This window comes from Patella vulgata, chromosome 1 (assembly GCF_932274485.2).
Source record: "Patella vulgata chromosome 1, xgPatVulg1.2, whole genome shotgun sequence".
NCBI lineage: Eukaryota > Metazoa > Mollusca > Gastropoda > Patellidae > Patella > Patella vulgata.
The window spans coordinates 66,428,978-66,452,912 of NC_065879.2; the positions used below are offsets into that span (position 1 = coordinate 66,428,978).

The window sequence follows — 23,935 nt, forward strand, 5'->3', positions numbered from 1 at the left end:
ATATGATACCTCATATTTGGGGGTGAATCGCGGCGACGAAACGTGATCAGCGAACGTACACACATTATACACGCACCCCTTACACCAATACATTTTTGATTTTATTGATATTACGAATTGATTTAATACTAAACAAAGGATCTGTACATATTTTTTACAATCTCTGTGGTGAAATTTGATATAAATCGTTTTCTTGAAATTTAACCTCGCGAGCAACCGATCACGTTTGTAAATTTTAAATCCACAGACTATCCCTAAAAACGGTATAATGTTTAACTTGTGTGCATGTGTCTCGTGGTCGAGTGTAAAGGTCAGTTCAAGTCAGGATAGATGTAAGTCATGATTTATACAAAAACACTATTACACCATAACAGCGTCCGGTAACATTTTATAAACAGCAGAGACAGGAAGAAAACTAACCAAACCTACCGGTCTTTGCAACATTGAGATTATAATATTATTGACAGCTTAATACAACGGCATTTGGATGACTGGGTCAGTTTGCATGTATATACAAACAGCATTAAAGTCTAACATACGACAATTACCTGTTTAGGGTCGCCACTTTTCCGAAATATAACTGGCAGGAAATCTTTGATAAATATACGACACCAACTAGGCACCAGTTCTCTAACCACACAACCACGGCGACCCCATTTTACATTTTTATATTCTAACAATAAACAGATAACTAGGACAGCTGCAATGGATGGGGGGGGGGGGGTCTGTTAACGTATTCCTCGATTATGGATAAGGATATCTTAAATATAGCTATTATATCTGTAGTGGTAGGATATAGAAACAGATCTCCATAGTAGTAGTGTGATTTATTTCCTTTGGTGATTTATCTGGGAAACATTTCAAACAATACAGCACAAAATACTATTTTATTTAGCGGTACAGGTTCAGTATTACTACCATACAAAAATAGAACATAAAACACGATACAAAAAAGTACGCTTTTTGAGCCGAAGAAACAACTTAGGAACAGCCATAACGTATCCCAAACTAGAACGTATACCTTTTATTAGTACAATACTAAATTCACAATACAATTTAAAAAGACGAATATATTCATAAAATCAACATAGCGAATGAATCCTTGTTATATTGTTGAATGATAATCATTTAATATGTATTCTGCTTTCTTCTGTTTTGGTGATCACTGATCGTGATTACGGTGATCACCAAATAACAAGTTGTGAATAATGTGGGCTATAATATTAATTCTATGAACACATATCGTGAAATCGTGAAGTTGGTGTATAATCGAAAGTTTAAAACACTAACAACAGTGCTTATCGCGTTTAAAATCTAGCATTCAAGTTTGAACGTACGAGATTTCTGATCGCGCGAACACGATATTTACAAGCAGTAACACTAACATCATCGACTAGCTTAAAAAAAAGTCACAGTTTCAACTGTTGGTCGATGATGATCTGTGGTATGTTTTGGTCTTCAGGTACGTGAAATAAACTGGGAGGTCTGCAAAATCAAAGGGATCCTTAGGACCTCCACGGCAAAAGAGGTGGTTCGAGAAATAATAGATAGCTAATTAAAATTCAATATTAAATTATTGTTATTCGGACAATGCATTTCAGTAGCTTGGTCACATTAATAGGAATGGTGTGATCATCTTGGTTTTATCAGAATGGCGATCATCTTGGTTTCTATCAGAATGACTTTAAATATTTTTATCAGATTAATATGGCACATGTTTATCAAAGATTTATGTGAATATGTTATGTGAAGTCTGAACGTCCCTAATATAATTTAATGAATAAAATACATACAGATGCCTTATGGGCTGGGATTTGTTAAAGGGGTTCACGAATGGGAAAAGATTGGGAATCACTGAATTCTACTGAACAAATTGGGTCGTCTCGTTAATAGCATTATTGGCGTCAACATACGGTAAGTCATTATCTTGTTTGGTAGCTTCAGCTATTACAGGCAAACATGACTTAGGGAGAGAAGATTTAGGAAGATCACGTGTTGCAGCGCAATATTGTAAGTACGATTTGGTCGCATTATAACCACGTGCAACGACGAACTCGCGATCAGCTTCTTCACACTTAAAATCGGTGGTTCCAATATGGCCGGTATTAATTCCCACTGTCCTCTCCATATCCCGCTCATCCACATAAATCCTCTTAACGTTTGTTAATAAAGTTGACTGCAGAGAATCAAGGAATGACACAAAGTTTTTAACGTCCTTGCGCTGATAACCTAAAAATCTGGTCTGAAAACATATACCAGTTGATTCGATAAAATGAATAAGCTCGCTGTATTTAATCTGGCCACTTTTATCGTTATCCAACAATTGAAAAGCTTCATGGACATCGATATCTTTACCAAATAACAGAGTCTTTTCTTCTTTTGTCAGCTGTTCATCTTTAAAGGCGTTCTCTAATTCTTCTAGTGTTATATCGTCATTGTTATCTATGTTATGTCGTTTGAGTACCTGAAAATATATAAATGAAATGAAATGAGGTTTAACGTCCTATTTTTATACACCAATTAGGTTTAGTCTGTCAGCCGATTAAGGATAATACTGTGTGAGTTTATATGTCCCTTAATTGGGTGGCCATTATTAATCATGAGAAGGAAGTATACAATTCAAGAGATGGTCAACACTCCATATAACTGGACATAACGCCTCTGTTATTCCTGTTAAGGGACAATTTTGGTATCTATATCTAGGTTTTAGGGCCAAACATTTTGTTAAACTAAAACGCCAGATGAAACACGCATGAAGTCAAGGAAAAATCCAAGATAGTCGCCAAATAGCCATAACTATTTAAACTGTTATAACTTTTCACATAAGCAAGCCCGAGCTGCGATTTTTGAGACTATACATACGTTATGGGCATCAAATTATTCGCTATATTAACAGCAGATGACGTCAGCATCAACGCCAGGGTGGTCACCATAATGACCCTTATCAGTGATGTATACCGACGTATTCTGCCATTAACAAAACTAGCAACTGGCTGAAATATTCTTAATTGAGAGCTATTAGCATCAGGATTACACACAATTACCATCTATCGGCTGCAGATGTAATCCTTAATTGGTGCATTTGTCCCATTCATTTCATGAGATTAACTGTAGTCAGCTTGTGCTTTCATGCGTGGGCATCTACCAGTCAGAGGGAAAAATCGCAGCCATAAAAATTCCTATAGGAACCTATAATTTTTCCCTGTTTTACTCCGACATAGGGCCTCTAACATGATTCGAGAGACAAATTGAGAGGATATATAACTGTACAGAGAACCACCATCAGCTCATAAAACGGCCCATACGCTGTGCGTTGTGCTGTGAAGGAAATTTTGACTGGACAGCACACACATACACAATCAACAAAGTTGTAGGCTATTTCGGGACGAGCATATATAGTTTTTATTTCAATAATTCGTTGGCAGCTGGGCGAACCATTTGGTTAAAGGATGGGTAAGCGACGATTCTCCTTGACACGGACATGCGTGGGATCGCAACAATTTCTACAGATTACGCCTTGGACAAACACATCACCGAAACTCTTACCTTAAGAAACGAATCAACAGCTCTGACGACTCGTCCATGTTCGACAGCAAGTTTATCTTGTATTTGTTTCTTCTTTGATTTTTCTTCAAATAATTTGGTTGACGAAGATGGTTTTAATGGCTGCAGAACTCCAATTCTATTTTCTAAATTATATCTTAATATGTCTCTTTCATTATCGGCAAATAATAAAAAACCCAGAGTCTTGGAATTAAAAGTTCCGAATCGCTCTGTTTTATCATAGAGACGGGGCAATTCACTTAATGGTTGTAACTTTTCTATAAAACTGTTACCCGGTTCCATAGATAGATACCAACCATCAAAACAATGAATGGGATAGTTGCAGAGGACGCCACCATCAACATATACATCCGTTTGGCCGTAAGACGTGAATTTAGTAGCACTAAACATGCCGGGAATGGCCATGGACATTCTAACAGCAAAGCGTACAGCCATATTGGGCGTAGTCTTCGGGTGACAATACTCGGTAGTCATTAGACTTAAGTTTGTTACAACAACACATAGCTCTATTCCGAATTGTTGATAAACTTCTTGAAACGTCACATCCGGGTTGCCCGTCTTAAGTCGCATTTTATCGCCAAACCACTTATAAATTTTTTTCCCAGGATTCCACCCATATCCAGAAATGAGATTTGGTAGAAGACTGCAATAGCCACAACTGTGATCTATGAACACGTCAGAAATATTGTTTCCCAAAAAATCCTCAATTTCTTCTGGATTATATCCTACTGTTATCAAAGCAGCTGTCATGGCGCCCGCACTAGCTCCCGCGATTCGTTTGATGTTTTTCATCACCCCAACTTCGTGAAGGTATTTTATAGCTCCACAGTAAGCCAGGCCTTTATTTCCTCCTCCTTCAAGAACAAGATTTTCAAAATCAAATACAAAATCCTTTGGATCTGTGGCAATTGCTAGATGGTCAGTCTCTGTAAGACATGATATGGACCGATTGCGTAAAGCTGCTTGGCGTAAAGTAATATTTTTTTCTTTAGATACCGAAGCATCCATACAGTCATTTGCACAAAGGTTATCGTCGAATTTAACTTCGTTTTCCTTTGTATTGACCAGCTCCATACGAGCTTCCATGTTGAGTTCGTGGGTTGATTTCGGTTTCTGTTTACGACTACTGCACTTGTTACCCATCTTGATTGTTGATTTGAACGACAACGGGAAAACTGTGATCAAAATTTCAAACAACAATTCTTTTCTATGGAAAATACTTTTTCTACCTTTGTACAAACTCAGGGTGCATGACGGTCTCAATATCAAATGTCTGTATATAAAGATTCGATCAAGATACGTTTGGGATGGTATACTTCACTTGTCCTTTTAATGAATGTAAATGAAGTGTAACGCGTTATGATACACGTATAACACTGCTAATACAAAAGTCTGTGGTAGGAAACGAACATGAAACACAGCAGGCCTTACAATCCTTAAGAATATAAATTTACCTTTTAATGTTTATATTAAACACACAGTATAAATGGAGCACTATAACGGTGCGTGTAAATCATAAAATATAATTCACAATGTCAACCAATTTAAACAACAGGAAACTTTGAATATAAGTAACTGTGTTGGCGCCGGGATCAAGAAACGGATGTGAAACTAAACTTTAAAAATAATCACGGAACTCCAAAAAAAAACAATTGTACTGATACAACTACATCAGCCGTTTACCACAGTCCTACGCTGTAACAGCCTCGTATATTTGAGAATTTTCCCCTATGCTACGAAATTTACCTCTTTGTCGCGATTCCAGAACCAGCCCCAAACAAATCTGAAATAATCAAAATAAGCATAGTTAAAAGATTAAACGGACTGCACCTACTATAGGCGACACATCAGTGACTGGTGCACAACTATTAGATATGTTAGATAAATATATATCTTAATAACGAATCAACACGATATATATATTTATATAGAAGGATGTACACAAACGACCTTAAGAAACTAGGCCGGTCAACTTGAAAATTCTCCGGAAATGCTAATATTATTATTTTACTGCGAAAGTGTCCACAAACAGTGAATATTGTTTTAGCGTTAATAATAATAGAAACTGATCTCACTTTTACAACTTCCTACTTCCACATCAGCTTATAATTTTATTCTAGAATCATTTTCTCTAAGAACATATTATACTTCGATATTAAACGGAAATAGTAGTTTACCGTCCGATAAATAAACAGAGTGACACGGTAATCGAGCGCTAAGAACAATGGGCTTTTAGACTAGAATGCACCTGATTCGATTCCCCGGTCTTGTTCCCATTTGTCAAGGGTACTGCCTAGGGTTGACAAGTATTGTTCGGATGGTTCGAAAACCGCGAGATCCACCCGTATACACCTAAAAGAACCCTCTTGAGTTGGACTGCAATGAAGAGTGGGAAAAGTCGTTGTCCGGGCAAAATTCTTATCTGTGCGTTGATGTGGACTTATAACTACATGTCTTTCCTATCCAATCTTATCAGTGGTGGTAGTGTGATGGTCCGAGAAGAACAAACTGGATGTGTTAAGCCCGGTTCTCACCTAACAGAGGTGGTTCCGCCACTGCTGAAAGGAAATGCGTGTCTAGTCGTTTAGATGAAAACACGAGACCCTTTGGTTACGTACATGGATGGATTGAACTCCGCCTTGCCCAAACAAACGAACCAGTGCGCCAGTCAATGAAGAAGTGTAGTAAATGTTGTGTCTTAAATTGGTTTTAACCTAAATCTAATATAGTATAATTTATACATACATGTGGCAACTTTAATCCTTGTTTTAGAAAATGATATTTAGTATAGCACAAACGGTACGGAGTTAAGCAATAATGGAATTTCCAATAATTGTGTAACGTGATCACTATAAATAGACACTGTCTCGTATCGATTTTATACATATAAAATAAAAATAGAATTCATGTCATTCCCGTGGAATATTGTACATGTCATTTTATGTATAGATCACATAATATATTATAATACATGTACAGGAAATTTATATTGCAATTAGGGGAAATCCACTAATCAAAGAGTCGAATAACCACTTTAAAATACCAGTTAATTTTAATTATTGTAGAGTCGATAAATTATAAGTAATTAAGATTCTAATCATGCTACTACGATCCTTACACTCCAGTATCTCAGTTTCTATGTATTTAACGTTAATAATATTGTACAAGCCAAAAGAGAGAGAGAGAGAAATGGGGTTTAACGTCCACTCGACAAACAAACTAGGTCATTTCGGGACTAACGTATGGTTTAATTTTTTATTTACATAATTCGCTTGCGCGTAGGGGTCTTTAGCAGTGGGAGGAAACCGGAGGACCCGGAGAAAACCCACGAGGATGGACAGGCGATCCTACTCCTTGCCACGTACAACCGGGGATTCGAAACCACGCCAGTCGACTCAATGACAGACTTTATGATACAGCGCGCGCACGCTAACCATTCAGCCATCCAACCCCCCACAAGCCAAAAGAACTAATATGAAATGTTAACACATTAAAAGTGACATAATTTTATACATTACGAACTTGTATGATTAAATAGCAAATATTAATTATCTTAAAACATGTATTTTTTGTATATGAAAATAAAGTCTATATTCAAAAAGGAGATGAATATGCATCTAACTCTAACGTTTTCAATATCATTATGCCGACCAGGCTTGGTATTATGAATCGGTAACTAATTTACCGTGACACTAATTTGTGAAATAAAATTAAATGGGGTTTTTAACGTTCTACTGTAATTTGTTAAAATTAAAAACTTGCATGCTTAACTAGTATTAGTTTATGGACATGCATTGAAGTCTGCATTCAATAAGAAGACGAGTAATAAGTCCTCGACATTCTTTTAAATCATTATTATCTTTCACAAAGTAGGCCTATGCAACTAACATTAATCTTACCTGAATAATATTATGTTAAATCAACGCAAAGATTTTATAAGACTGGAGCGGTACACATAATAGCACCAATCTTTGGAAGCCTATAACTACCATTCATAATTTCTACCCAATCCCTATTACATACTTTCCTCTTACATGGACACGCTATTTTAATGGCCGTCTTCATTAGCCCAGTTCGGAGCAAAACAGTAGGACGTTAAACCCCATTTCATTTCATTTCATTTCATTTCTATTTTAATGGCGCAATAAACATGTTATCTATTTATGTATTTATTTATCTATTTATTTATCTATTTATCTATTTATTTATTTATTTATTTTTATTTTTTTGGGGGGATGGGCCAAATATACTCAAAAGTTTTATTCGAATGAAATGAATATTGGTACTAAAAGATTGAAATAATAGTATTTAATGATTTCTCGAATTTGACCTTTAATGTATTCAGTAGAATATATAAGCCACTCGTAAAGGCGGGGGGACGAAAAACCGCGGTCCCCGTGCCCGGGCACGTAAAAAAAACCTTGACAGTTGGACAAATAAGTTGGTGGAAACACCGCGGTCCGGGCAATTTTTACCCCATTGCCAATTGTATGGAATATGGGGTGAAATGGAGTTTAACGTCCTTCTTCTGTGCACCAACCAGGTTAAAATGAAGGCGGGCATACGACATGCAATGAGCTATGAACGATAGTTTTATATACCACGTTATTTCTAGACATATAAATACACACTGACTACATATCTCTCTATCTCTGATGATGATATTTAGAACGATAAACCACATTTCTCTGACATTACCACATTTGCTTTTTGATAGGTCAAAGTGTGCTTTGAAAACGTCTGGTTGTCAGATCAAAAGAGTTCAAGGATTATAGAGACAACAATTTATCAACAAGCCCAATAAGGTTTTTTATATATATATGCATGTATATATAATGCTTTTAAAGCTTCGCATTATTTAAAGAAAGAAGAAACCACTCGACTTGTCATGACAGTTATTTATGTATGTTCCCGTGATAAAACCAGGTGATGGTACACTAATGTGTCACCTCGTATTATGGATGGTATAAAATTAAATGTTTCGACCTAAATAACGTTAGCTATAGATTGTTCTGAACCGCTACACAAAGACACAATAAAAAAATAATCTTTTTTTATTTTATATTTCTTTTAAATCACCACTATTAATTTATCAGCTCGTATTAATGGATTTCAAGCTTTATGATTACTGTACTATCTTTCAATTTGTAACCACCTGATCAGGGTTTTTAGGTGACCGGGGGTAGGGGGGGGGGGGGTCTACATATACATCCCGCAGGTCCTGCATTACCGAGGACATAACTTAAAATGGCACTCCCTCTTTGATCTGTCGCTTTGTTTTGTACATAATTCTTATAGAATTCACCGATCAAAATAACACAACAGATCAACAAACTTTCAACTTATTTTTGCCTAAATTGAATTTTTTAACTTTTTTTAAAGCAATCGATTACTAAAATTGATATGAAAATGGGATTACTGTGGAATGGAGTCCCCTCGCCCCCGAAACCTGGAGTGAACCACAGCCTACGCGCCTGTAACGTGGAAAATATTTCTAAAATAACATTGAGCTATGACTAAGTATAATGTCTAAAGTCTGTTACATCCATGTACGTAAGTGAGATTATCAAATAACTGGTTTGTTCCGATTTCTAACTCAGGTGCAAATAACTCGTCTGAAACCGATTCTCTTTCAGTAGATATAATAATACCAACGTGAGAAACCAGTGGCAATACTCACTAATTTTTGTTAGGTAGACAATCGAGTATAATTAGTAATAGCTAGATGTTATGTTTTAAATATTCTCCACGTAACAGGCGCCTATTGGACTGAACTACCTCACAACAGCAGTATTATGGTTAATTACAGGGTAAATAACATCATCTGATCATAAAGCAAGCTATCTCTCTGTCAATAAATATTTCAGGGAATCTTGGTTGTAAACTTTAATACAAATTTCTGGGTCGTTATAGCGATATCTTTACACTCCTAAAAATGTAAATAAATCTTTTCAGACACGTCCGATAAAATGCAATCACTATTTAATATTGTACCTTCTATTCTAAGGAATAGTCAAGTCTAAGCATAGTAAACACAGACAGATTACCAACCAGGAAAACATGCAAGAGTAACAGATTTTCCACGATAAAGTAGTATGATCAGGTAGTTAAAATAATAGTAGCCTACCCTGTCCTGTCCCATGCATGATATTATAATAACACCGGATAAATACATAACCCGTTGTGATGATAAAATGTATGAATCTATATAAGTTTACGAAGTCCAACACTTCATTGTTAGCAGTCTACTCTATACAAGATAATACTATACTCACAACGGTAGCAAAGTACACCTTGACAAGCCTAGAAAATCCTCAATAATCTACACAGCCCGAAATATTCAACAAGCTTCTGTTTAAATATATAAATATATAGACACTTACTCGCATAAGTAGCATAAACACACCTTATCTAAAAACCCTCAATATATTCCCACATGTTTCAATATAAAATCTGTAACAGTATAAACACCTGTTAAATGTTAGATGAGTTCACTGTGTATAAATATGTAGGTAACTACAGTCAGCTATTTGCCTCTATCGTTGATAAAACTTCAGACTCTGTAGTAATCGCGTCATAGTCTTCTATAATATGGTGTTCTATATGAGCCACTTTGTACATCGCTTTTTTGAAAGTTACATGTAGGCCCAAGTCGTGAAGGAAAGAAACGTCTATAATGATATTATAATATTATGGTTTTCTAGTTCGGAAAAGAAATGAAGCCCCATTTTGTAATACTGCGTCGCTTTTTCTAGATGGAATTTTAGTGATAGAGTACGAATGTAATATGAGACACCGGTTAAGAACTGCATTCATTTCATACATACCATGTGATTATTATTATGAAGTTAAGAGTAACTTTTTAAGCTATAACCAGACAAAGAATATAATGGTTGTTTTCATACACTAAACTACAGTATTGTAGATTTTCATACAGCCGTATCTAAACAGTTGTTTACACCTTGTATACTAATCTTATACTAATACGCTCTATTTGATCTATATAGCAGTCACAGGAACTATTAATAAGGCACGCTATTATGGCCCATTACGATTCCAACCCTTCGGTGTATTGGTCATCAAAAATCGTATGATTTCCCTAATAACGTCAAAAGACTTTTATTGTTACCTGTTCCTATTTTTAAAAAAAAAGAAAAAAATATTTCAATCAAAAAACAATACGTCTAATTTTAATTTTTTCAAATAAAGAAGCATTCCATCTTTTAAAAGAAAGAAACAGAGATGTCAGAAAATTTGGATCCTACATATAGACAATATATTTTTGTCTGATCGTGGACACTATCCAATGTGTATAATGCCACGGAAAGAACCAAACTACTGACACGGTTAACCCAAATCAGTGGGGTTGTGTCCATTTAAATATATGTAATACATCTCGTTTCTAGATTATTCGCATATAAATATTATCAATATTTATCGTGGTATTGATTGTTGCCTATATAAAGTTTATGTAAGAGAAATCGATACATTATCAAATATAATAAATACAAGTCGCGTTTTCATGGTTAACAGATTGGCCGAAATAGTACACCATACATATTGTTTAAGGACAACTGGAAATAATACTAGACGTGTATAAAAATAGATCAGTGTTTCTCTAAACTCACCGGTCAAGATTTTCCGCATCGCTACATGAAAACTATTAAAACCTGTTAAGGGTGTGTATTACAATACTGGTATTTGTGTAAAATAGTTATACATTGGTTTTATATTAACTCATCAACATGCCTGATAAAAGGTGGCGGTAGTTGTTTTGACCATATTCCATTTATATCGTCGGCAGAGGGTGGCGAATGTTGACAAATTTATTTTCACCCAACATATATTTGCAAATGGAACCATTGAACTGATATTAATTTAATTCAGAATTCAACTTTCGCTGCACTGTAGTTTGCAATTGTATCCCAAAGCATCGACAAATAAAATTATTTATTTCTGATTCTCCTAAGAAGAAAATGCTGATCATCGAATCCAGTCAATACATTAACCCATTGCATATTTACAAGAAATATTCTACATATATTAAAATCAAAGGTATCGACCAGACATTGTATTGGTGTAATGAAACTGTTCACCAGTTTTCAGCACTCCCACTCAATTAGAATCATAATTAACGTGTTCCAAACCATTGATAAATCAAATTGCCGATCACTGCTTTGTCTACGCATAACTTGTTGATGTCCAACACATTCACGACATCCCACAATGAACATCTACACCAAGATTGAACATTGAACATTCTACCTCACTCCGAAGCATTCTAATCATGTCTAAAATGTGTGACCGAAAAACTCCCCAAAAGAGTGGACAACATTAATTACGTTGATTTTCTTGTTCAAATTGATAATAAGTTAAATTGTACGCGTTTTTAAATCCATATGATATAGACATAAAGTAAGTACAGTATTATTTCAAGCTTTCAGTGATACTGGGCTGTGTAACAGCTGTTAAATATATAGACATTATCTGTCTACCGTTATATTAATGTAGATGTCAGTATGTAATGAGTTATAACATATGAAGATATTAACTTGTCAAACTATAATCACCTGATGTGTACATCAGTACATAAGCTAAACTTGTACTAATAATTATATACTTGACGTGCGTGTTCTACAGACACCACGGCCAAAACTAGCTAGAAGTATTACTCTTCAACACGTACCACAGGAATTCAAGTACCACTTGTCTGGAAGCCTGATGACACTGATAGGTTCGGTATCCGGCTTGACTTGGCATATTATTTGTTTTATAGTTGGAATATTATCGACCATACACGTACAGCGGCGGGCTGCATCAATACAGTAATTGATAAGAGCATCACTAACGCTACAATATACGTCCACATTCCTGCTTTCATTGATATGGTACTTTTTAAAATGAAGAAAATGAGAATGCGTTCAATATTCTCGTGGCCTCTGCTGTTGAAAAGTCGAAGCAGTCCAGTCCACCTCCTCATTTCCACGAAAATCATCACCAAGGAAAATGTACTGAAAAATGACATCCTGAAATAGTTGGAAAAAACTGGGTTAGTCACAAGATTATGTCAATCCACTTAGGTTACCATTTGTAAATACACTGGACAGTGCTATTTGGTAAATATATACAAACCAGGAAGCACTGAAAACAGACGATGTGCAGTCCCAGTTGCCATATATTATTTCTCTAGCTACAGAATTTTCGAGTGATAGCCAAAGAGAATGAATCTATCCTTAAAAATGACCAGATCAAGTCCCACAGTTCGGCTCTCTATAATTTGGCAATGGTTTTCTATCTCAAGAAGGATGCGTGGAAATTTGTCCATACTACTGTCATGGGGCTTGCTGAATGTCTACAAAAATATAGCAGCTACCTGGGTAGCCATGCGAAAAGGGTAATTATGTCTGGGCCCCTATATATACTAGTATACGCTCGGTGTTTTAAGATTCGGTGACGACATTTAAGCTAGGTCTATCGAAACGCCCTTTGGTTCTATTAAATTTGAATGGATCTTCTCTTGCAATTTATTCATGATTGGGTCGTCTGCAATAAGCCTACTGCTACATTGGATGTCGCTATATTATAACTGTAGGCCTATAGCCTATTGCACCTTGCAATATTTCGTAAAAATTGTTTCATACTTCAGAAAGCTTAATTACTGGGGATTTTCGAAGGCACCAGTTGAATGATATTATGGACCAGCGCCTACCACGCAGGATACACCCACATTTTGCAAGAGATGGATAGAGAACAAGCTAAAAACAAACAGGATTTTTTGTACAATCAGGGGCAATAATCCAGAAAGTTATGGTCTGAAATGCCCAGATATCAAAAGAGATGAGATCTTTGGGATATAAAGATATGTTTTAAGTTTCATCAAAATCGGATAAAAATTGTGACCTCTAGAGGGTCCACAACCTTCATAGCATACTTTTACACGATTTGCGTACAAAGTTCGAATTCAACCTTCACTATGGTGGAATGGTGATATATTTAAACGGTTTTTAAAATCGGAAAAAAAATGTGACCTCTAAAGAATCCGCATGCTAAAAATGCGATTTTTCGAACAATTAGGAGCCATAATCCAGGAAGTTACGGTGTAACGGTGATATATTCGAACGTTTTTTTAAATCGAATAATAATTGTGACCTCTAGAGGGACCACAAGCTAAAAACGCGATTCTTTGTACATTCAAGGGCCATAATTCAGGAATATAAAATCTAATACGCGCGAATATCGAAAGGAAACAAGAACTTTGGGTTATAAACATGTATTTCAACTTTCAACAAAATCGGATCAAAATATTGTGACCTCTAGAGGGTCCCCAACTTTGATATACCATGTTTACACTATTTGGGTACGAGAGGAGGCCATTATGTCTGGCAATTTTGGTCCGATTTTCACGAAACTCAACTCAGACAAAATTACGGTGTAACGGTGATATATTCAAACGTTTTTTTTTTTAAATCGGATAATAATTGTGACCTCTAGAGGGACCACAAGCTACAACGCGATTTTTCGTACAATCAGGGGCCATAATTCAGGAAGTTACGATTCGATATGCACGAAAATAGACAGGAACCAAGATATTTGTGTTATAAACATGAATTGTAAATTCCATCAAAATCAGATGAAAATTGTAACCTCCAGAGGATCCACAACCCTGATACACAATACTTTGTCACCATTTGCGAACGAGGGGCGGCCATTTTCTCCGTCAGTTTCGGTCTGATGTTTACGAAATTCGCACCCAATCATCCTTAGGGTGTAACGGTGATATATTCAAACGGTTTTGTAAAACGGATAAAAATTGTGACCTCTATGGGGTCCACAAGCTAAAACGCGGTTTTTCGTACAATCAGGGGCCATAATTCCGGAAGTCTTGGTCCGATATGCGCGAATATCGAAATGAACTGAGATCTGTGGGTTATAAACATGCATTTCAGGTTTCATCAAAATCAGATGAAAAATGTGACCTCCAGAGGGTCCACAACACTGATATTTTGACACTATTTGCGAACAAGGAGCGGCCATTTTGTACGTCAGTTTCTGTCCGATTTTTACGAAATTCGAATTCAATCATTCTTAGGGTGTAACGGTGATATATTCACACGGTTTTTTGAATGGGATAAACATTGTTACCTCTATGGGGTCCACAAGCTAAAAACGCGATTTTTCCTATGATCAGGGGCCATAATTCCGGAAGTTTTGGTCCGATATGCGCGAATATCGACAGATACCGAGATCTGTTGGTTATAAATATATATTTCAAGTTTAAACAAAATCGGATAAAAATTGTAACCTCTACAGTATTCACAAGGTAAAAACGTGATTTTTCGTACAATCAGGGGCCATAATCCTTGACGTTACAGTCCGATACATGCCAATATCGACAGGAACCGAGATCTTAGGGTGCTAAACCTATATTTCAAGTTTCATCGAAATCGGAAAAAATTCTGACCTGTAGAGTGTTCACAAGCAATTTTGGACGGACGTACGGGCGGACAGGGGCGACGACAATATACGTCCACATGAAAATGTGGGCGTATAAAAATTTTACAGACTAATTTCAATTTTAACCACAAAATATTGAAGCTAACAGAATGTACAATATAGCTGAATTTTTACTCAGTTTAAAATACTAACAATATCTTTTCAATTTCAGGTAAAAGAAGACCATGCCAGATTCTTCATAAATGAGAAAACATTTCAAGCCGAGTTTTTACACTGTTTACTAATACCAATAATATCTGTTGAATTTCCTGTAAAAGAAGACCATGATGCCAGATTATTCATAAATGAGAAAGATCATTTCAAGGTACTTGACAAGTCCAACATGATCAGTCCAACTGTTTCTGTACGATACCATAGTTTGCATAATGCTCTTTTAAAAGTCAAGGAGGGTGAACCAATTTGTGTGAATGACTTAACTCCAGTAGATCACATGCAATGCAGGTTCCTTGTAAGACAGTCCTTTACACTCACAAATGCAGTGGTCCTACAGACTTTTTATCCCCCTCCTTTCAATTAAAGCAGGAGACTATTAAATTAAGTCTGTCTATTAAATTAAGACTTTTTATCCCCCTCCTTTCAATTAAAGCAGGAGACTATTAAATTAAGTCTGTCTGCATGTCACACTTTTTGGAACACAATAACTCTCCTTCTAACTGAGCTAGAAAAATGTCGCATAAAGTAGAGTGACTCCAGACAAAATATTTTAATCCATGTCAATTCAGTACCAATTTGTGGTATTCAATTAAAAGCAAAGTAAAATTAGTGTTATATTAGATTTCGGGCGCTTTATTTTGCCATCTAGATGAAATAATAATTTTTGTTTTCACTTAAACCCATCTGCCCAAAAGGTCAGATTGTCCGAAAGTATAGACAAACAATTTGATGAATTGTATGGAAAGGTTTTATATCAATATTTAACAAATTAAACGAACCAGAAAATGCATTACAAAAGCAAGCTGAACTGGCAGTTATTTTTACTCTGCTCAAATGATATAGCCTAGTGATTTCTCCATTCGCTTTCAAACCCCACAAAACAGTGATGTTATGATCATGTACTGTAAGTAGGATTCAAGATCCCAAACTGCCAAGAATGTTGGAACAGTCATTCAATGTCAGGACTGCGAAAAATAGCACAGAAAGGGTTACCAAAGAAACAACGTGATGAACTTGAGGATTTTATTGAAACGTTGCTATACAGCTGTGGTAGTACCTATGATGATTTGGACTATACTGTTATCCAATTGGTGTCTGTTATGGCCAATTTAACATGCAATTCAGATATTGAATATACTTATTACTCGGCAGGGTATGAATCCATTTTATTCATGGTGGTGGATAAGACAATATAATTCAGAAAGAGGGATACTACCTTGGCATAAATGTTCTGGTTCGAAAAGGGCCTTTCCGAAACGTGGAAAAAATCTATTTGAAACTACAATATAATGAAAGAATATCAGTCTGTAGACATATGGATTGTAAATTTGTCAACATTTTATATCCTGTAACATTTAACCAGCCACCAGATCCTATAAGTGTTTGGTAAAATCCCTTTTTACTCTGATTGAATCCAAGCTGTTTTATAAGCAGACGACTTGTGTTTTGACATGAAATAAAAGATTGATTCCTGAAGTATTGCTTGTTCTGTATATTCATTTTTAAAAAAAAACTCCCTCACTCGCACATTTTTGGAAAACAAAAAGGATGATCGTCAACTATTTTGTTTTTTGTTGGTTTTTTTTAGGTGGCCTATGGCCCAGATAAAATGATTTCAAAGCCGTCCCAAACCTAGGCGGTTCCGATAAAGAATGCAATACACGGGTCACTGACGTGGCAGTCAACTATCGCAATCCATCAAAATATCAATATAGCAGGTCAGACACCCCGGGTTACAGTGTGTATCGACACTATCGACCTGTTTATGTATGTTTTGTTAACTGAACAGCAAAAGTAACCCCTGATATACCTAAACTATGTGATAAACTCTTTGTTTCGCAACGTTTGATAATTGAGCGTAGAGGTGCGAACATAGGTATAAACTAGCACAAATTACATCGTTAAGGCATGCTTGGGTGTGTGGTGTGTCCGTCTTATCAATTTGGTATTCCATGTGTCAAAGGTCTTGGTGCGCACATCTGTGTAATTCGTACGACTATAGCAGTAAATGTTTCTTTATCAGCCCCACCTCCGACATTGCGTTACTTACGGTACAGGCATACATGTATCTATATTTTAGAACACAGCCTACACATATCATAATATTGTCTATGACTACTTTGAGTCTACGGTTGTATGCCGTCTATGACTTGCCATGTTTTTATTTTGCAAAATTCAAATATTTTTCATATATATTTAACCAGGAGTGCCGCTATTTTTTCATGTGTTCCAAGGTGTACCGTTAGCAAGAAATGATGAGAATCACTGCATTTCTATGATGCTTAAAAGCACATCCTTTTTTCTTAATGATTAATCCAGCACTGGTTAAAAAGATATTTTTTTGATTTGACGGGATTGGTGACAGTGCAAAATTTTGGAGATATTGAATTTGTTTTGTAAGACAAATATGCCTTAAAGTGACACAAATGTTTAAACTGCCAATTTAAGAAACGTACTAATTGTTTAAGTGGTTGCACTAACGGGCGTGAAAAATACCAAAAACTAATTACATAATTTAGTGAGATTAAAACTATTTTGAATAATATGTAAAGATTCAAAACGATATGCATTTTTTTTTCTTGAGCATGAGTGACTTATAACCCTTTTAAGCTGATATTAAAATTTACTGTCAGTTAAATATTTGTGTTCTGGTCACATATAAAGAAAATATGTATCGAGGTTTATTCAATACTTATCCATATGTTTGAAATCCCCTCTGACAAAATAAAATTCAAGTTACGATTAAATAAAGCATAAGATGGTCCTTTATGAAAATAGGGGATTTATTTTAATACTAAGTGAAGAATTTGTATACGACATTTTAAATATTTGTATAAGACATTTTGTATATTTGCATATATTTGTCACGTTCTCAGTAGTGAACTTTCATATAAAAGACTTTCTTTAAACTTCACATCGCGAGAAACCGATCACGTTTGTAAATTTAAAGTCTACATTGTCTACAGACATTCCTTAAATGCATTGAGGTCTATTACATACATTTACCTACATTTATAGTACATTCATGAGTAAGACAATAAAAACATAACATCAATTAAAGGTTATAACAACAACTAATGTAGGTTGTTATTCATTACTGATCATTGCTTGATAAAGATACCTGTAAGAGTATTGAAACGTTGCATGTAATAAACCAAGAAGTAGTAAATCCATAAAGTTGTGTTATTATGAATATTATACCTCTACTTCTAAATGTCATTTAAAGAACGTGACATTATTAACGTTAATTATCTCACGGGAGATAATTCTTATTTAGCTTGCAACAATGGAGGTGCACCTTATTAATTATTCGGTAGGTTACCTCATGAAGGTTACCGCCATTCGATTATACTGGCAAGGCAATTGACTTGCGATAACAATTAGCACGAGAATTGTTGGCGATGATACTTGAGATTTGGTTTGACGCTAAGGGTGCCACTTTTAAGACATTAAATAGGTCTTCTTAATGCAGCGTATCAAATTGCGGGTAAATTACAACCTATTTAGCTCACACCAAGTTAAAAACATGCTACTAAACACATTCCCGTCAAATCTGACAGATTTCAACTGTTGCATGGCTTAGCACAAGTTAAATGAATTTGAAAATAAATATACCTGTCTTGTAAATAACAAATTCACTAGTTTTTGTTAGGTTTTGAGAAATAAAATATGTTATTTTAAGTATTCTTTCCTGTCCAGTACCATGTCAGTTGTTTGCCATATGTAAAACTTGCAGTTTTAAATCTTGTTTCGCTTTACCTGCGTTATTACACCCCAGCCGGAGCAGACATAAGCCCCGCAATCAAACTAAAAACTTGTTTGACATTTTATAATATTATAATTCAGGTGATTGATTTTCAAAAGCCGTTCTAAATTAAAGCCGCAGTTACAATCGTTTCAGCGACATGATGGGCAGAGATAAATTCAAAAGATTATACCACAACTGGCATATAAGTACTGGAAAACTCTTGGTTGTGCGATGAAGTATATCCTACTCTGTTAAAAGCACAATAGTCCAGACTTATACAGAAAAGACATTCAGACCATACACAATACAAAATCAGTCTTACCAAAAAGTGCAGATGCCCATAAAATCCTGACGTAAGTTATTGACAATTCATATTACTTTCTTCTGTTTTTACGCCGCCACCTTTATTGTTACTGAATACCTAACCTATAGGTTTGTTTTAAAGGGACTATCCCGATTTGAACAGTCTCAAATTTAAAAGTCTGTGTACGTATGAAATTTAAGCACCAAATTACAGAGGAATGTACCTTGTTTCAAAATTTCAGCTTATAATATTGAGTCGTTTGGACGTGAACGTCAAAACTGCTTATCCGGACACGTAACCCTTTTAAGATTTCGGGTCAATTGTTTCGTTGGGTAACCTGATAATCGATTGCCCTTTTTTCGAGGTCTATACACTGATGTACTTGATAGCGAAAGGTAAATTTTACCTACACGTTATTTTCATAAAATAAAAGTCTGGTTTTATCCATACGAGATTGGCCCTTTAATCGGCTAAATTACGACCTAAAGATTACCCCTCAGCCCGTCACACTAGTGCTTTAATAGAATAAACCTAAATTTTAACATCTATAATTACACTAAAATTTACCTTTTATACAGTGGTACAAGTTTTAAAACGTGTTGTTTCAACATGAACAGGTTCTTCATTTAAGTTTTTATGTTGCTTTTTCGTCGGGGTTCTCTTCTTTAAAAGAAAAAGAAATAACAATATTGCTCGTTTTCTTTGAAGTATTAGTCATATTTTATATAATTAATTGTAAAAAGAACTGATGTAACTACGTGCACAAGTAGATGCCGGGTTCAAATTTAACTGGTAATGCAAAATGTCTCGTAATTAGTGACAGCGAATTAGAAAATTGCATGTACCGTGCATAACAGAGGAAATATCGCTTTGAAGAAATAGGGTTTGAATTAGGTAAACGTCAAAAGGAAAATCATAATATCTACTTGCATTAAAGGGAAGATGGAATTATGCTTAATGTTTCGCCTGCACAATACTTTGATTTGATTTGATTTTTTTTAGACAAATCAATGGAAATTATTTATCAAAGGTTCAATGTTTTTTCTAGTTGCGTATAAGGTACAACGGTCCATTTAGATATATTTTAAAACATTTTATTAAACTTAGATTTCGTATTTCGTTATTTTGTTAATGCCGTGCCCCATAGTTTAACAAGTCATAACGATTTACTGAAATCTAACGGGTTCCTTGGCCTCAAACTGACAACGAAAAACCACCCTGATAAGGCTTGTGGGACTTTCTTGGCCATCACAAGGATCGAACCAGATATTCTTCTTTAGTGAATCAGCGGCATACTCACTGGACCATCCCAAATATAAAATAAACAGTTCTTTATTCAAATATGGTATTTTAAATGCAATGCAATTGTTGACATTTCCCGTGTTATGGCGTCTACTCTAGACATACTATACTTGTACAGATAATTACGCCAAGTTTCCGTTAAAGTTCAGTGTTCTGACAGTAATTGCAACTTCCTTCCAACTTGAACAGGACACAGACCACTATTAGTTTCCATGAATGTAGTTATTTCTAGTTATAGCCCTTACCCACTTTTGAATGGCCATTTGTATTATTGACTTTTTGGTATGGAATAGAAGAAAGGGACTTTGAGAATTTCGGTCAGCTTTTGGTGAATATTCTTGATTGTGACGGCGTTAAGATGTGAGTTACGTTGAAATGTACTATTATTCTACTTCCAGTTTATGTAACTCGCCAATTGCATGGAAAACCTTGCTGCCCCATCTGTAATAGCAAGCGTTTAAGCGAACGAAACATTTGTGAAATATGAAAATTTTTGTTTAAACGCTTGTCAGAGCACCAAATGTTAGATAAATTGTTCGTACTGTATATTTAAATTACATGGACTTACGAATGGTTTTCACGGATAGTGTAAGACTTCTGTAGAATTTTTGCTCTTAAATTAAGGATAGCATTATATTGTATAAATTAATATGTCTGTCAAGTTACTAGATTCACATATTTGTACTTAAATCAAGTTAGCGAATGAGTGACAGATGGTTACATAAAAAATAGTCATAATGTGGTAAACATTCAATTCTAGGTTGATAACAGATATCTCATGGGAAGTTTCTCCAGTAGATTTCCACTAACCATATAAGGGTGGGTTTTGGCGTTATTTGGCTCAATTGACCAATCTTTCTGATTATTTACATCATATTTGACCAATTAGATAATTGAAGGTCCAAAACCCAAAGCTACAAAACTATCATACTTGTGAACACTGTAGAGGTCGCAACTTTTATCCGATTTCGTTTAAACTTGAAATATATGTTTATAACGCACAGATCTCGGTTCCTTTCGATATTCGGGCATATCGTAAAATCGCGTTTTTAGCTTCCGGGCCCTATAGAGGTCACAATTTTTATCCGATTTAAAAAACCGTTTGAATATATCACCGTTAGCTTCTGGACCTTATATAGAGGTCACAATTTTTATCCGATTTAAAAAAACGTTTGAATATATCACCGTTACACCCTTAGGGTGGCCGAGTTCGAATTTCGTAAATATCGGACCGAAACTGACGGACAAAATGGCCACCCCTCGTTTGCAAATAGGTCAAAATATTGTGTATCCGGGTTGTGGACCCTCTGGAGGTCGCAGTTTTTATCATCTGATTTTGATGAAACTTGTTATGCATGTTTGTAACCCAAATACGAGGGATGATTGATAAGTAGTGAGCCTCGATTGGAAAACCGAGCAACACAATGATACCACGTTTTGCACGTGCACTATTATGTTCCTCGGGCTCTGTTACAAACTTTCATCACATTCAGTTAAACTGTTTGGTTGTGAGGTCATAACAATCAAGTAGGGTATGGTGTTATCAGAAAATGGACCATATCGAGGCGAGAGCTGTGATTAAGTATCTGCATAAAAGGTTCTAATACCGAAAGCCATATGATGCCCTTTCATATGCCAAAATTAAAAGGTGGTCAGCTGAATTCAAGCGTGGCCGAGACAGCATTGAAGACGAACCACGCCCTGGTCGACCAAAACCTGTGTCAACACCTGAAATGTATACAAAAAATCCATGATCTGATAATGAATGACCGGCGAGTTACTGAACGATTCATAGTTGGGGTAGTTGGTATTAGCCAGGAGAGAGTTCATTCTATTACCACTGAAACTTTGGAAATGACAAAGGTTTCAACACGATGGGTGCCAAAGCTTTGACGCCTGATCAAAGACACATCATGCCAGAGGAGAATCTAGCCTTATTTGATACCGATCCTGACCGCTTCCTAAAACAAATTGTTACTATGGATGAAACTTGGGTCCACCACTTTCAGCCAGAAACAAAAGAGCAGTCAAAACAGTGGAAACATGTGACGTCGCCGACCCCAAAGAAGGCAAAGACTGTTTCATCGGCAGGAAAGGTGATGGCCTTAGTATTCTGGGATTCTGAGGGTGTTCTCATGGTGGATTACCTCCAAAAGGGTCAAACAATAACGGTAGATACTATGCAGCACTTATAAGGCAGTTGAGGCAAGAAATTAAGACCAAAAGACGAGGAAAGCTGCCATGTCAGCAATCCATGACTGTGGTTATCAACTTCTTCAGCATCCACTCTACTCCCCTGATTTAGCTCCCTCAGACTTCTATCTGTTTCCTGCTCTGAAGAAATGTCTTTCCGGTAGGCATTTCCCGTCTGACGATGACGTCATTGCCGCTGTGGATGATTTTCTACACACCCAAGACAAAGACTTCTACAGAACTGGAATAAAGGCTCGGCAACACCGATGGCAGAAATGTATTACATTGAAGGGGGACTATGTTGAAAAATAAATGCATTTGATTTGAATTTCTTGTTTCTTTCTGTGTTAGGCTCCTTACTTATCAATCACCCCTCGTATCTTGGTTCCTTTTCATTTTCGTACATATCGAATCGTAACTTCCTGAATTATGGCCCCTGATTGTACGAAAAATCGCGTTTTTAGCTTGTGGTCCCTCTAGAGTCTAGAGGTCCGTCTTACTTCCGGTCCGTCTAAGATACGAATAGCCAAGTGATCACGCTTCAAGTTTGATTTGTAATTAATAACGCTGTAAAATGACCAATTTAATTACATTTGAAGGTGTATAACGATCAAATAAAGTCTCGTTGGCAATAAAAACGACGGGAGGTGTTAGAACTGGTGAGTATTGTGAGATGACAGCAGACGAAATGTCGTCAACAAGTCAAAACAAAATGTCAGCTGATACACCTTCTTATTACTGTAATATAAAGACACCTTCTTATTACTTATTACTGTAATATATAGTCAAAGAGTAGTAAGAAGTTTTATTTTAATCCCTTCAAGGGCCTGTGGAATAAACTCAGTTTCCGCGTAGAGGGGATGGTGGCTAGTAGCCTTAGCTGCCCCACAAATAGTGCGTAGTGCATCAAGCTGGAGGGATTCAAGATTATTAGATAAGTAGTCTGTGCATCCGTCCCAGGTAACATCGGCATAGTCAAAGTGCGACAGAATGAATGAAGAATATAAGGTATTTAGCGATTTTCTGTTTAAACGATATTTCAAGGAGCGTAGGCAGTTTACTAATTTTGATACTTTACTAATGATACTATCAATGTGGTTGTTCCATTTACAATTGGCTTGAAAAGTAAGTCCAAGATGTTTGTTCAGTTACTTCCT

At 35.9% G+C, this 23,935-nt stretch overlaps 1 protein-coding gene across 5 annotated transcripts; it reads right to left on the reverse strand.

Annotated features, from left to right (window-relative positions):
* Positions 1–872: 872 nt before the first annotated feature.
* Positions 873–10,167, reverse strand: LOC126832307 (uncharacterized). Of its 5 annotated transcripts, none has more exons than XM_050563070.2 (3): positions 10,036–10,167; positions 3,547–5,347; positions 873–2,464 (listed from the first exon to the last, which is right to left on the reverse strand). In XM_050563070.2, exons 2-3 carry the CDS (start codon positions 4,705–4,707, stop codon positions 1,862–1,864), a joined length of 1,764 nt encoding a protein of 587 aa, XP_050419027.2. In that variant the 5' UTR covers positions 4,708–5,347; positions 10,036–10,167; the 3' UTR covers positions 873–1,861. The 5 variants fall into 5 exon arrangements, with proteins under 5 accessions (XP_050419027.2, XP_050419013.2, XP_050419019.2 ...); XM_050563056.2 differs by having other exon boundaries at positions 9,948–10,127; XM_050563062.2 differs by having other exon boundaries at positions 9,971–10,123.
* Positions 10,168–23,935: the final 13,768 nt, after the last annotated feature.

Coding starts and splice junctions, on each gene's coding strand:
- LOC126832307 (XM_050563070.2), bottom strand. CDS start 4,707: ATGGGTAACAAGTGCAGTAGTCGTAAACAGAAACCGAAATCAACCCAC. Junction 2,465..3,546: donor CTGTTGATTCGTTTCTTAAG/GTAAGAGTTTCG, acceptor ATATATTTTCAG/GTACTCAAACGACATAACAT.